Source organism: Chanos chanos, chromosome 2 (assembly GCF_902362185.1).
Source record: "Chanos chanos chromosome 2, fChaCha1.1, whole genome shotgun sequence".
NCBI classification, from domain to species: domain Eukaryota; kingdom Metazoa; phylum Chordata; class Actinopteri; order Gonorynchiformes; family Chanidae; genus Chanos; species Chanos chanos.
In genome coordinates this window covers 36033758-36048771 of record NC_044496.1, presented here as the reverse complement: position 1 = coordinate 36048771, position 15014 = coordinate 36033758, and the positions used below count along the sequence as shown (strand labels likewise).

Below are 15014 nucleotides of genomic sequence, written 5' to 3'. Positions count from 1 at the left end.
TGTTCGAGTACACAACACTTTTTGATTTTTTAAATGCAAAATATCCGTATCGAGTTTTTTTTTTAATTTATTTATTGTCGTTTAAAACACTGATTAGCCTGTGTCTTATGGTTTGCGTATTGGCTGCTTTGTAGCTGACGGTTACAACAGAACTCTTGTGTTTTGCTGTTATTTTCAGCACTGTTAAATTCGTTCCATCTAGGAAGATGGCTGTATCCGAATGGCGCCTGGCATTAAAGCTAATGGACCAGCCAACGCTCCCTAAATCGGTGTTACCGTTCCCTGAAGCAGAACCTGGAGATGTACCTCCTGGAGAATACCGGGTCGCAACACTAAAACAGCTTGTCTCGGCGCACTTACCCGAAGAGATACCAGATCCTGAACTCATAGGTCGATCCGTTTTACTCTCTCTCTCCCTAATGTTTTGTCAAGATATGCATCTTTCATTTCTTTAATAATTTGTATAGTTATGTTTAATTTTTTGCCTCTCTTACTGTAAAAAAAATATGAATAATTTTAAGTGTGTCTGGAGTAACCTCGTAAAATAACACTAAGCCTACGTACATATGTCACAGAGTTGGTGTACTGTGGCAGGAAGCTGAAAGACGATCTCACTTTAGACTCCTACGGCATTCAGTCAGGATCCACTGTGCACATCCTCAAGAAATCATGGCCAGAGCCAGAGATTCAGCCAGGTGAGACTAGGTTTACAACCCACAATCCACTGCCACATTAACTCCACTTGTATTCACAGCAGTAAATAGTTAATGAAATCTGTTGTAGAGCCAGTGGACAGGGTGACAGCTGCCCGGGAATTTCGTGTTCTGCAGGCAGCTCTTCACACCAGCACAGCCTACAGAGATTCTGTAAGTTCTCATTTACAGTACACAAAAGCAAATGAGGTGACACACTGAAACTGCTTAAAAACATCGTAAAGAAGTGACTTGGCCAAGTGTGACAGGTGGAATAGCAGCTCATACATTTCGCTCTAAAGAAGTAGGTTTTCTGAATAACTCATCTCTGTCCCAGGTATTCAAGATGCTGAATAATAAAGAGTCTCTCGATCAAGTCATTGTGGCTACACCAGGGCTGAGCCACGATCCTGTAGCACTGGGTAAGTTTTGATTAAAACTGAGGTTGGTGGTGTATGGGAAGTGATGGGAGTCTAATTTGTCTATATGATTGTTTGCACATTACTATGTTTATGTAACAATTTTTCCAGGTGTGCTTCAAGACAAAGATCTCTTTGTACAATTTACAGACCCTAACATGCTTGATACGTGAGTACTACGCGATCAATTTGTTGTCCACTTCACATTTTTCACGCACTGAATCAAAACCTTTGTTTCAGCGACCTCTAAAAATACTCTGTTTCACAAAATTCTCCAGCTGGGCAGAGAATACACAACACAAACATTCTTATCAGGGATGTCCCGATCCGATCTCAAAGATCGGTATTGGGGCCGATCAAGGCATTTTTTAACTGATCGGTATCGGCTTTTCTGAGCACGACCCTAAGCCCGATCCTTTGTTTTACGTCAGTTGTCACACAGGTGTCTTAAACGGAGAGCATAATTTGTGGCAGGACGCGGCTAAAATGTCTGCAGTGTGGATATGTTTTACATTGGGAAATGAAACAGCCACTTGTAATGTCTGCAATGCGAGCATTTCGCGAGGGGTAACACAGAGCTGCGTTCAATAGGCTACTACCACTTTGATACGGCACCTAAAAAATAAACACTCAGCGGAATACAGTGATTTCTCACAGGTAACTCAGGCAAAGGCTGCTCCGAGGCAACACACATTGGAGGATATACTTTTAGAAGGAGAGAGAAATTTCCTCGAGACAGCTACAAGGCCAAAAAGACCAATCCATGTGGTAGCGAGTGTAGAGGTGCTTTCAAATTCGGCAAATTGAGGCGAACGGGTTTTCTTTTAACCTTTAAATTTGAACGTTTTTTAGGTCAGCATACTCCGACGACATTAATCCTCAAGGCTACTAATAACAACCAAGGTATCATTTCAAAATTGAAACACCTAACGCTTTAGCTGTATGTGATGTATGCGAGTTAGCCTGAACTAACGACCACAAAGAGCAATACAGTCGCTTAACTAACGCTAAGGATTGATAACGATAGCATACAAAAAAAAAAAAAGAGGCTTTCAGAAAAAGTATCAACGTACCTGACAGTTAGACAACTTGTCCACTTGTATTAAGATTAAATCAAATCGAACACCTATGTATATTTTCTGGTATAACTCCCACAGTATGCCTTACCCTTTCGGACACTGCTCTACCGGAGCTTTATAAGGTTTACTTTGTTATTTTATAAAATAAAAAAAGTAATTTAAAAAAAAATTAAGGAACAGCTTGGCCGCAGACAATTTTTTTCTTAATGCATTTGCCGTTCAGTTGTCAAGCATATACACTGAATTGGTTTTAATAACTTTAATGTACTTGAAATATGCACTGTGCAATTGCATTACCTAGGAAAATATAAACATCGGATCGAGACATGGTATCGGCAGATATGCAATATTAAATGACTCGGATCGGGATCGAGGTAAAAAAAAAAAAAAAAAAAAAAACTTGATTGGGACATCCCTAATTCTTAGTATATTGTGGTAATCAGCACTTTTTGTTGGTGTAATATAGAGCTCCGTTTTTATTAGGCTGATTACTTCCCACCCGGCTTTGGTTAACGCTATCATCCTCGTGCTACACTCTGTAGCAGGCAGTGTGCCCACGCAGCAGACTGCCAGCTCCTCCAGAAATGTCTCTGCAAGCTCCTACAGCGACATGCCAGGTGAGTAAGGTTGGTACAGCATGAAGACCCTCTCTGAGAAATCCTGTCGTTATTCTGCCGTGCCAGCTGTGCAAGTGTTTAAGTGAATTGTCTTCATTATGGTGTTTTCCGTATCGTTCTGTCGTTGTTTTTGACTGTGTTGTGTGATGGTTCATTTTGAGTTCTTTAAGTGTTAGTCTTAAGTGGTCATGACAATGCTAATAATGAGATTTGCGTCAAGTATTCTTGAGGATCTCACTCCTTTCATCCACAGGAGGATTTCTCTTTGAGGGCTTGTCAGATGATGAAGAGGACTTCCAGTCGGTTAGCAATCATCTGTTATTTTCAAACAATGAGTATCAATTTTTAAGGCTTATACATTTTATACATTTTTCCTTTCTAATCTGGATCAGCACAAATAATCTCTGTGTGTTGCTGTTTAAGAATTCCCTTGCTGTACCTCTAAGCGACTCCATTTGTTAAAATGATCTATAGGGAAACCGCAGTGGTCCATCCACGAGTGCTATGGGTACATCAGGGGTGAGACCAGCTACGTTAGGCTATAGTGGGGCAGTAGGCCCCCGACCCATCACGCAGAGTGAACTGGCCACAGCTCTTGCACTGGCCAGCACCCCGGAGAGCAGTGCTGTTACGCCTACCACGGGAAACCAGGTACACACCCTGCTTATTCCCTTTTATAGATTAATGCTGTTTTTGTAGGGTAATGCTGCTTAGGTATGAAATCATCTCCCAAAGATAACATTTTCTGTAGGCTCCTAATTCAACCGTGCAGTGATCCACTTCAAGGACTTATCAGTGCTTTAATGAATAGTCTTTCAAAGGTGTTTGTAAATATAATCATTGTCATAGTGCAGTACTAGAAACCTACACGAATTTCAACACCAGAAAGAGATAACTGACATGTTCATTATCAAACATGAACAATGAAAACATCTACAAATCTGTATGCCATACAATTATTTGGTTAGAAATGCATAAGCTTAGACTAGTATTAGATCTCAGACCGACAGAGGTGTGCTTACTGTCGACATCCTGCCAACGTATATGATAAATCAAAAAACATCCTAAAATGTACATTACTGAAGGATTCACATATAACCTGCCCTCATACATATTTCTGTGTCCCTTTATATTTTATTAGGGGGCTTCCTCTGGAGTTTCACCCATCCCTGCTGGAACACCAATAACCAATGACCTCTTCAACCAGGCCTTGCAGCAGGCACTGCAAGTGTCTAGTATGTCCTCCTTACAAGTAAGTAACCATCCCTGGGGAATACATGCTACCTCTGCTGAGCCAGGGACATGTGGCTGGGCCAAAGAGTATACCAGCTTCTGCTTTAGCACTGTACAAACACACCTGATTCAGGACCAGTGGTAGAGTATTAATTGTAGATCTGATTAATTAGATAATAACAGCAAGAAAGTCCACCCAGAGTGCAGCCTTCCAGGACAAAGATTGTGTGCCCCTATGCTAAACCTGTTGGGCTGTACTAGACAGACTGTACCTTTAATGCTTGAAATTTCTGTTTGTGCCCAGAGTCAGTGGCAGTCCCAGCTCCAGCAGTTACGTGACATGGGGATCAGAGATGAAGAACTTATCCTTCGGGCTCTCCAGGCCACAGGGGGAGATATCCAAGCTGCCCTGGAACTAATATTTGCTGGAGGGGCACCATAAGTATGCCTATTGCACTCCACTAGATACAAAAAAATGTTGTAGTGTTATACCCCTCTTCAGTGTGTACAATGCAGGCTAGAGCAGGTTTAATGAATTTCCTCAACAGCACTTATTTCACACTGAAAATGTGTCAGAGACATTAACGGTTTGAGTGTGGTCAGAGGGCTACTGTCATTCTCTATGCTTTATTATGAATGCTGTGTGCAGTTTTCCCTCATATGTAAACCAATGTATTGTTTCAGACATGCTCTGCTTTAAAAAATAAATAAAGCTAATTTGGTGTGAGAACGTCTATAAAGCATCAGCAAGTTGTCTTGAAATATCTGTTTATTTATAATCTCATAAAATCTAAATGTTAAAGTTACACAAGTAATACAAGTTAAGTACAAATATCACTGGTGCTAGAAGGTTTTGTTCTTGACTGTGGCTGCATAAATGTAACCCAGTCTCGACTATGGTGAAGTGGGTCTAACGGTTACTGGCGATTCATGATCATGTTGATGTTGGATGACCAGCACGCTCTATTTTCTTTAATCACATCATGGGGGGTGTTCCAGAAAGCGGGTTTAGTGAAAACTCAGAGTTAGTCAACTCAGAGTAAGTAGTAAACCTCCTAATAGAAGAGCCCTATGGCTTTGTTTTGCTAGGAGAATGAAGCCAGAGGGCTCTTTCATTAGGAGGTTTTACTACTTACTCTGAGTTTTCACTAAACCCACTTTCTGGAATACCCCTTTCACTTCTTGTTCACTTCTTAATGTTCAGTTGCTGGAACTATGCAAGCGATATAACTTTCAAGTAAGTCATTTCAGCCACTCTGCGATTATTTCGTAGTCGTACGATCTCTAAAGAATGAATGAACTGCGTAGTCCGAAGTCTTATCGCTTACTCCAGCAAATGCTCCGCCCATGTCGATTTCTGTAATTTAATCATTCAAATACTGCTGTCTGAATCAAATAATATGTAAGTGGTTGGTCAAGATACTTTTCCTGGTGGTCAGTGATTTTTCAAAAAACACTACTTTTTCAGTCCAATAACACCCCTCCCCTCTCCCTCTCCCTCTCCCTCTCCCTCTCCCTCTCTCTCTCTCTTTTTCTTTCTTCCCCACCCCCTCTTTGTTGTTACTCGCGGCTCGGTAGCATCACAAGATTTACACCAAACTGCGCGGTCGCAGTAGTTAGCTAGCTAGCTATTTTCCCCCTCCCCCGCGGCCTGGCTGGAGATGAGTGGAAGATGTCGGTGTCGGGGCTGAAGGCCGAATTAAAGTTCTTGGAGTCAATATTTGACCCAAACCATGAACGATTCAGAATTATCGACTGGAAGCCAGATGAACTTAGTTGTCAATTCAATGTGACTGGTGAAAAGCTGCTGATCATTCATTGCAACATCACGGTAAGGAATGATGAGAGAAGGCGCTTGTTACTCAACAAGCTATGCTAGTTAGCAACGTTAGCTAGTTATGTGTTCACAGCTACGACGAAACAGGCCAAGACGAGAGCACAGGCATTCATAAAGATGCTGGAAGTTAGCTCTTTATTTTATTTAAGAAAAAGGAATGAGCACGAATAAAGTGTTTTCTCTGACGACCAACAAGCCTTTACTGCTGAGTGGATGACCAATGCAAAACATGCCTATAAGAGTTAGTACTAATGTAGACTGTAATTGTGGATAAAATCAGTAACATTAACTTTGAAAGAATGGTGGCTAGTTAGTGGCTAGCTAGTTAGCTTTCTCGGCTAAGATGATAACAACATACGCAGTTCACAACCATTCAGTTCACTGCGTTGTTGAATTGTAGATTAGAAGCAGTATGACAGTTATGTCGTGAGGTAAGAAGTTATTACACGTTAGGTATGTATTTATCTCGTTACTTTAACCAATTCAGTAGATTGATGTTTTAAACATTTAGTTAGAGAACACAGCCGGCTAGCTGTTTGACAAAATATCCAAGTGTAAAGCTAGGCAACTAGCTGGCAACGTAGCTCTCTTGTCAGACGTAACGTCTCTGTTGGAATCACTTGATTAAATTACTACTGCATGATTTAGACAAGATGTGAATCTTTGCCATCTAAACCACTAGATTTGATCAACCGTAAGGTGGTTACTTCAGATAGGAAACTCATCATTAGCACTGGCGTTTTTGCTCATGAAATCTTGGGCTTGTGTGGTAGCAGTGTTTCTGGATTCGCTGTCAAATTGAAGAAATTAGAATAGATATCACTAGTTGGTGTCAGTTACAGTAACAGTCACGGTTTCTTTCTGTCGACAAGCATTAGCTTTCCAGCTGGGTGTAAAATTAGTTGAATGTCTTAGTGTCATATTGGGTCACTCTTAGTGTTAGCTACATGGTTTGCTCTGGGTGTTTCCTAGCTAACTTAGTAAATTAACCTGACTGTAAATTGCTTAATGAAAGCATATCTAATTACAGAGGGGATTACTAGCTCTTTACGACTGCTAGCAAAACATGCTATACTGATGGCAGAGTTTGTTACTATCTCGACGTGCAGTGAATAAGAAATTCTGTTTGCCAATGCAATTTATTGAAAGTAGGTACTATAGTAGTTCTAACATTAACCGTATTTGCTGTCGCCTCGATGGGTTTTCAGTAACGGATGTCTTGTAACGTCAGCTAATTTTGTGAGGATAAAAGCAGTGTGGGGAAAACAATGTAGCAAGTGAATGACGCTAATGTTGTTGGCAGATCGTACAGGAAGAACCAGTGTGGCATACGTCATGAGCTCACAGTTCTGGATACCTACTACGCCATTTGCTCCTCTGGAACATTACCTGTGCTCAAATGCTTACAGATGATTGAAATAACTGAAAAAAAACCGTTATTCATTTATCAAGATAATGTGCAACTTCATACATTGGTCATGCATTGTATGTGGAATAATTTGAAAAGTGTTTGAAGAGCATAGTAGTCTCAATCCCTCATAACCTCTTTTGTGTCTAGGAGTCTTACCCTTCAACTCCACCAATATGGTTTGTTGACTCAGATGACCCTAGTTTGACAGAGGTGCTGGAGCGGTTGGAGGATGTGAGAAAAGGCAGCACCCTGGTAAGGTGGCAGTTATGAGAAATCAAGGGTTTTATGAGTGAATATGGCACATCCTATGGCTTACTGTGCTGTTGTCTCAAATATTGGTAGAATGGCAACACTTCTGCATGCTTTAATTTCATGAATGTGAAGTACTGTTTATGAGAGAACATGATTTCCTCTAGACCTTTGGCTTTGATTGTGATACAGTAATATTATTTGTTACAGGACATTTATTTTCCACACTTTTTTAGAAGTACATTTGCATGGTAACACTCATAACCAAGGCACTAGAATTCACTGCTGTGAATCGTCCTTGCTTATTGTTTTCATTTTGCACTCTCTCTCGCTCAGTTACTCCAGCAGCTGAAACGGCTCATCTGTGATCTGTGCCGATTGTATAACCTACCCCAGCACCCTGATGTGGAGATGTTAGACCAGCCTCTTCCTGCAGGGCCCATAAGCCAAGAAAGAAAGGTGAGCTGCAAACAGCTTCAGTGTGTAATACAACCACCTTTTCTTGCCTTTTTTTTGTATGGTGGTGTTCATTGGAAACATAAAAAAGTGGTATTTTGTACCCTGTTAACTGACTGTCTCTCTATGTTCTCTGTGTGACGTTTCTAGCATGGGACAGCTGATGAGGTGACATCTGAGGAAGAGGAGGAGGAAGAAATGGGAGAGGTGTTTATTTTGAGAAATTATCTCGTAGTCTCATCACATTGTCTGTGCCTTGTTCACATGGCTGTACATCTATGTCAGTGAAAATACAGTCAACTGCTCTGCTGTCTTTTTGTTTGTTTGTTTGTTTTGTGTTTGAGTTTTTTCCCCCCTCCAGCTGAGTCCTGCTCAGTTTTTTCCTTGTATCTCTCCTGACAGTGGCAGATTAGATCACTTTTATCCAGCTGTTCTGAGACAGCACTCCTCTGAAACAAAACACATGAGCACAGTGGTTCTCTAAGGGCAGAAACTGAAACTAAGTTACCAAAGATGCTGTGCGTTCTTCAGCTGTTTGTATGTATAACTTGCATTAACCTTCGTTCTTTAATTCCTGTAACCTGAGTCTTAGTTTCTGTGGCAGCAGGACATTGAAGACCTTGACCACTATGAGATGAAAGATGAGGAACCCGTGGAGGGTAAAAAGTCTGAGGATGATGGTATTGAAAAAGAGAACCTGGCCATTCTGGAGAAGATCCGTAAGAACCAGAGACAGGACCACTTGAACGTAAGTGCTCATTCGGTAAGGTGACTTTCATACCATCGTAGGGTTATTTTAGTTCTTTTTGGGCTTATTGTGTTAAAACATTCATAAAACAGTATGAATGTAAAAATATCAACTGCTCTATAATGTTACAGTGATAATATAACAGTAATTGATGGGGTGGGGTGGGGCATCACTGTGATCTGGGACTTGTGCTTGACTTTAGACTTTTATTTGTGATGGTTATCTTTAGGACAAGTAAAGTAAATAAGAGGATAGTATGCTTTCCAGATAATGCATTATATTTCATTGCTAAGCTATGTCAACCCGTGTAAGTATGTATATGTGAAGTATGTTTTATATACAATATTACTGTTATCCATGATTGTGTTGTTAGTAGTTGTCTCTTCATTTTATGTAATTATTGTACTATTCTCCTGATTAAAAAAGTGTTTTAGGGAGATGCAGTTAGAAAGTGAGATACAGAAAAAGCAGCGTTCCTTTGACAAGCATTTACACTCTATTTATTTATACATAGAGTCCGAATTAAAGTAGAACTTGAACATGTATTTGCAGCACTGATTTAATATATTGAAATGATGTGTTTGAAATGATGTCTGTATTGATGTTTTCTAACACATTCTTCTCACTATGTGTTTAAGGGTGCTGTTTCTGGTTCGGTTCAGGCCTCAGACCGTCTCCTGAAAGAACTCAGGGAGATCTATCGATCACAGAGTTACAAGACAGGTGAGATCTTCAACACTTGTACATCTGTAATGACCCTGTGAAGGCAGTACTCCTCCCTCTCCTCAAAGGTCACACACTTAGGATTCTGGGTCCAGCTACAGTCTGACAGAGGGAAAAGAGCCTGAACATGCTGTGCTTAATGGTTCATCCAACATGACCTTGATATGAGGCCTTTTTCTTTCAGCTATGTATTTTTAATTTCAAAATTCAATGGATGATGAACTGAATGAGAGATGTCCTATATGCTGTTGCAGGTATCTATTCAGTGGAGCTAGTCAATGACAGCCTTTATGAATGGCACGTGAAATTGAGAACGTAAGTATGGATGTGCCTTATGTATTTCACATGCAATAACAACATCTACTCTGAGAAGATTCCTTTTTTTTTTAAACCCGGGGTGCTGTTCTTTTTTTTTTTTTTGTGCAGAGTGGATCCAGACAGCCCACTACACAGTGACTTGCAGGTTTTGAAGGAAAAGGAAGGTGTAGACTACATTTTGCTGAATTTCTCTTATAAAGTGAGTCTTTCTTTCTTTCTTTAAATAATGGCCCAGTACTTGACACATAAATGGACTAGCCCATGTTTTGCTGAGCTGATGAATCTTACTGATTACAGGACAACTTTCCTTTTGATCCTCCATTTGTAAGAGTGGTTTCTCCTGTACTTTCTGGAGGGTGAGTATGACAGATCCAATTTGGGTTTGTCAGCTGCCCCACCTCTTAAGTGTTGCAGGGTCAAATTTTTTTAATATTTAATTACAGAAACATTTTGAGAAATGTTTTGGTGACATGTATTATGTTTTATATTTTCTAGTTATGTTCTCGGAGGTGGAGCCTTATGCATGGAACTTCTCACAAAACAGGTTTTAATCAATCTCCTTTTTTAGCATTTTTTTTGTTAGCGTTTTTTTGAATGTATGTTTGATTAATTTACTGTGTGTCTCACAGGGCTGGAGCAGTGCCTACTCCATAGAGTCTGTCATCATGCAAATCAATGCCACCTTAGTCAAAGGGAAAGCTAGAGTACAGTTTGGAGCAAATAAGGTACTGAATAGAGTGAAAGCATGCCTCTATATGCTTAATCAAATGCCATATTTGCTTTTTTATATCCTTTGCTTTTGGGGTGGAACTATTATTAACACATTCAGTATGATGTTTTGTAAAACTAGCTTTTTTTTTTTTTTTGCAATTCTTTCCACAGAACCAGTACAATCTTGCCAGAGCACAACAGTCATATAAGTCCTTGGTGCAGATTCATGAAAAGAATGGTGAGTAATCAACTATTACTGGAACCATTTCTCAGTTCATGCAAACTGCTCATCAGCTTATCAAATTCTGTTCATGTCCATTTACTGTTATATCTTTCTTCTTTAGGCTGGTACACACCCCCTAAGGAGGATGGGTAATGTGGATCCTACCCATCCTGCACACTGGGCACATGGGATTTCTGGTCAAATCATTGCTTTTTTTATTGTCTCACATATGAGTCCTCTGCAGTGGGAGTGTGATGTATACCATCTTCATGGATACTAAGTGGCGAAGTCCTCCATCTTGCTGACTCAGAATGCTCAGAACTGTAACTCCTCGTGTGTCGTTCAAAAGGCAGGACACCAGACCAGATCCCATGCATCTATCCTCTATCTGTTACGTGCTAGCTCTTTTATTTGGCTCTGTGCCCCCATTCCCCCCTGTCTGCCCCCCCCCCCTCCATGCGTCTTACCTCTGTTAGGAACTGGAAGGGAATCGTCAGGGGGAGAGGTGCCAAGCACTGGTACTAATGTAAACCCATATAAAGAAATTTTGGACATTTCGTCTTGAAGACTTATCTAACCAGAGTTTGGGGTGGTGTTGGTGATGGTCAGTTTTTATTTTTTGCCCCAATCTGTTTTCAGTAGTATGAATGTGTCTCATTGTCATAAGACCAGAAAGAGAGAGAGAGAGAAAAGTGTAGATGGAGACATTTGAAAAGTAAGCTGAATCTTTTTGTGGGTTTGACTAGATGTTTTTCATGCCATGGCTGAGGACTAAGATTTAGACACTTTGGTGAATAAGTTTCAGACAGGAATGGAGGCAATTAGAGATGCAGTGGAGATTCATGACCGCCACTTTTCTTTGTTTGGAAGCTGCTATGCTCTGTTTTGTTTCCTCTGCATTTTGTGTACCCTGTAGTTGTACAGTAATGCTGATATTGTTCAGTCACACCAGAGGTATATTCTCAAGCCTTCTTAGCTGCCCCAGTGTAAGTGGGCAAAGTTATAAATAACGATAGAGAGTGGTAACGAGATTCTGTTTCATTTTGAAATTTTGGCAGAGCAGAAGTGTCATGCAAATGTCTCAGGCGACATTGCGCTAACCCAGTGGTCAATAAACAAACAATCAACCTGGGATTTAGAGGGGTTAAGCCGAACCTTTTATTATCTTTTCCATAGTTAAACAACACCCCATATGTGTAATTGTAAATGGCTTTGAGGTGTCTTTGTTCTGGTCAAGTGAAGGGTGTGCTTTGGGCTTAAACAGACGGACTAGGACTTGCATCCTGTGTCGTAAATGAATGCCTCTCTCATGGGAGACAGGAAGGGAAAAAAAGGAAGCAAAAAATAACCGTTTTTTTTGTTTGTGAGTTATTATTAATGTTTTCTGTGCAGTTCATCACCACTGAATAACCAGTTTGACCATACAACCTCTCTCCAGTCAAATTTTGTCAACACATCACACCATTAGACTGTCAGAGGTATACCCCTAGCTTTACTAGGTTTGTTTCAACCTCCTGTAATAAGGTATTAGCAGTTACACAAAAAGAACCCCACTGAAAACTGCTTCAGACTGATGGTGTAGCAACGCTCCCTGTAATAGTAAGATCCCTCCACAGCAAACAGTCCCAACAGTTCATACCCCACAGCTGTTGAGTGAGTTCCGTCTCACTGAATCTGGCAGTCATTCATCCCGGCTTGATCTGCAAGAGAAGAACAAGCATATCATGAATTCCATTTAGTGGAAGGAGGTTTGATAAACACTCGTGTTGTGTGTTCCTCCACCCCCACTCCGTCACACTTTGTGTCAGCTGCACCGTGTACTATAAACCGTGTCATTTTTTTCAGCACTGTCAGAAAACATTTAAAAGCACCCTACAATTTTGTTTTAACTCAGGAAAGAAGGTAACTATTCTGTTTCTCAACATTTTACTGCTGTGTGTTACTTGTCTGTCCCCATTGGGGAGCATTGCTTTTTCTGCTTTCTTTAGGTAATGGACTTTGTTTTTTCCCCAGCCTTAATCGCTTCAGTTTTCACCGAGATGTTACTTGTACAACTATCAGGTGCAGTCATGAAAGGTGTTGATGTATAAGGATAAGGTGTTAATCATGATCATTTTTGTGAAATGCTCCCAATTAGCTTCGCTGTACTGGGACTCTTGGTTATGCATAGATATACCATTTCTGGCTTCTTTCAGATATTTCAATGCATGAAACCTCCAACGTTGTAAAAAGCCTCTTTTCAGTTCGTGTGGATCGTTTGGCTCTGCATTTGCACAAAATGATGCGATTGTGCCTCCTATATCCATACAAAGTGTGAGAGAGTAGTTTCCTAATCTGGAGCTTGACAAGATCAGAGGAAAGCCATATCAGACACTTGCCTACAGATATGTGGACGGCATGTATCTGTAACTTGGATGTAAATTTCATGTTTCATATGTTCCAGAATCCTATGTAAATGTTGTAATGAGACAGGAAAGTATTGGTCATGCATTGTCTGTGCATTGTTTTCAGGCTGCGTTGTGGTTTGCTCATGCAGTCAGGAGGTGTGTTTCTTTTTTTTTTTTTTTGGTCATTTTTGAATTGTTCTGAAAGGTTTTTAACTCTGGTTCAGCGTTTTTACCTGCTGGTCCTGTGTGAAGTGGAGTCAGTTGAGCTCTGGATTGCCTCATGCTATGTTCACATTGTCGATTGAGTTTATCTTTGGAAGATGGATGGGTTGATTTCCAGCTAGACAAACGATCAGAGAAAAAGTCTGTTCTCTACTGTGTTACAATAACCAGAAACACCAAAACTCCCTCTCTCTGTGATATTACTTGTCTCTGGTATGGGATGGACTGTTGGCCATCAGTGCTAATTACAATAATGCAGAACCATCCACAACTGGACAGTGTTTTTTTTTTTTTTAATTATTATTATTATTGTTATTTTTGACTTTCTACAGATCAGTCATTGAATCCTTTTCTGGTGCCATCAAATGGTGGACTTGTTATTACATCTCACACTGTTGGCATGCTTTCAGATTTGTTTTCTCTCTCTGTCTTTTTTTTTTTTTTTTTTTGATTTTCCATTGCAAGAGAATTTTGACCATGTACAGTAATTTGTAAACTTGCATCAAGTTTATGAATAAAGAATTTTAAGATGAATTGGTTTTGTTGGTGTGGCTTGGTCATGAAGTTTAAGTCTAACAGTACATTTCATAGATAATGTTCATTTAACCTTAATAACATTTATTACAAACATGGGACTTTAGAAAACCAAGATCTGTTTTCAGTTCTTAAGTGAGCCTCTCCTTTACGATCAGTGGTGTCTTTCTATAAACACAGTGCAGAATCCTTCAATGTAATTTGAACAGTACAGAATCTTACATCAGTGGTTTAACCTTAGGCCAGTCAATGGCTAAATGAAATGTTCACTGTGATGTCTGATACTGCATGCACATGCTCACTGACCAAAACCTGAAGCATGCAGTGTGCAGTATCCTCTATCACATGGAAATAATAACGCTTGTTGGCTGGGCTGTAGTTACAATGATTTCATTCTTGTCGATACTCTAGACTGGTAGTCACAACTTGCTTTGCAATGTTTCTCTGTTTGTGTGACAAAAACATGAAGGAATCATTAGTGGAAATACATGAATGAGGGCAAGTTGTGCCACTAAACTGTTTTGTGCAGTAAAATATTTTCACTGAGACACAGGTGAAAAATACACTGATTACTTTATTTAAATCACCAAAATGAATAAAACTACACCTAGAGGACAGTGGAAGCAAATGATGTTTAACTTCTGAACAGTCTGAGGTGCAGCCGAGTTAAGCAGCCTCATGATTGGTTGAAAATAATGATGGCATGAAAACAGTTTGAACAGTTCAACACAATCACTGGTTAGCAAAGGATTCGCGTACTTGAAGCACAGCTGTAAATAGTCATTTGGATAGGAATTCAGTCTAACTCAAAAAGTGGAAGACACATTAAATAATGCCTTGCACTTCACGGTCTGACCTGAACACACATACTTACAGTTTTAGAAAGCGTTTTATGCAGTGATACAGCATTTTTTCTCTATTATCTATGCTGCAGTTGCTTTTGATATTGCCCCAGACGGTTTAGGGCACGGTACAGGCATAGCTGGCTTTATAAAATATAATGAGGTTATATGTTAACCCCTAGAGGGAGCTGTCCTACTGTGTGGCGTTGCTCCCATGAAGTCAGACTATGCTGACCTGCAGACTCGGTGCTTTACACCGATTGGCTCCATAGACCTGCATGAAAAAATACTGTGTTTCACTACTGAGCAGTCT

General features: G+C 40.2%; 2 protein-coding genes across 9 annotated transcripts in view; both read left to right on the top strand.

The window, feature by feature from the left end:
* The window catches only part of ubl7a (ubiquitin-like 7a (bone marrow stromal cell-derived)), a 5199-nt gene extending 559 nt beyond the window's left edge, over nucleotides 1-4640 (top strand). The window contains exons 2-11 of one of the 2 annotated variants that reach the window (XM_030766261.1): nucleotides 207-390; nucleotides 576-695; nucleotides 784-866; nucleotides 1030-1114; nucleotides 1223-1280; nucleotides 2674-2807; nucleotides 3061-3110; nucleotides 3282-3458; nucleotides 3949-4059; nucleotides 4345-4640. In XM_030766261.1, coding sequence (XP_030622121.1) covers nucleotides 207-390; nucleotides 576-695; nucleotides 784-866; nucleotides 1030-1114; nucleotides 1223-1280; nucleotides 2674-2807; nucleotides 3061-3110; nucleotides 3282-3458; nucleotides 3949-4059; nucleotides 4345-4482 — 1140 coding nt within the window. In that variant the 3' untranslated portion in view covers nucleotides 4483-4640. Of the gene's footprint in view, nucleotides 1-170; nucleotides 391-575; nucleotides 696-783; nucleotides 867-1029; nucleotides 1115-1222; nucleotides 1281-2673; nucleotides 2808-3060; nucleotides 3111-3281; nucleotides 3459-3948; nucleotides 4060-4344 lie in introns of those variants that run through there. The other variant, XM_030766260.1, reaches the window with a different exon arrangement.
* A 1027-nt stretch (nucleotides 4641-5667) lies between these two features.
* LOC115804471 (ubiquitin-conjugating enzyme E2 Q2) lies at nucleotides 5668-13647 on the top strand. 7 transcript variants are annotated; one of them, XM_030764933.1, is made up of 13 exons: nucleotides 5668-5871; nucleotides 7436-7540; nucleotides 7874-7976; nucleotides 8142-8200; nucleotides 8601-8741; nucleotides 9380-9464; nucleotides 9719-9779; nucleotides 9891-9981; nucleotides 10080-10138; nucleotides 10278-10326; nucleotides 10412-10507; nucleotides 10665-10731; nucleotides 10838-13647. In XM_030764933.1, exons 1-13 carry the CDS (start codon nucleotides 5713-5715, stop codon nucleotides 10867-10869), a joined length of 1107 nt encoding a protein of 368 aa, XP_030620793.1. In that variant the 5' UTR covers nucleotides 5668-5712; the 3' UTR covers nucleotides 10870-13647. The 7 variants fall into 7 exon arrangements, with proteins under 7 accessions (XP_030620793.1, XP_030620794.1, XP_030620792.1 ...); XM_030764934.1 differs by having other exon boundaries at nucleotides 7874-7982; nucleotides 8154-8200; XM_030764932.1 differs by having other exon boundaries at nucleotides 7874-7996; nucleotides 8144-8200.
* The last annotated feature ends 1367 nt before the right edge of the window (nucleotides 13648-15014 follow it).

Bases quoted from the DNA above. Each gene is read 5' to 3' on its own strand.
- LOC115804471 (XM_030764929.1), top strand. From the start codon at position 5,713: ATGTCGGTGTCGGGGCTGAAGGCCGAATTAAAGTTCTTGGAGTCAATA. The intron at 7,541-7,873 runs GTAAGGTGGCAG...TCTCTCGCTCAG, and splicing joins TGAGAAAAGGCAGCACCCTG to TTACTCCAGCAGCTGAAACG. The intron at 8,201-8,597 runs GTGTTTATTTTG...TTTCTGTGGCAG, and splicing joins AGGAGGAAGAAATGGGAGAG to CAGGACATTGAAGACCTTGA.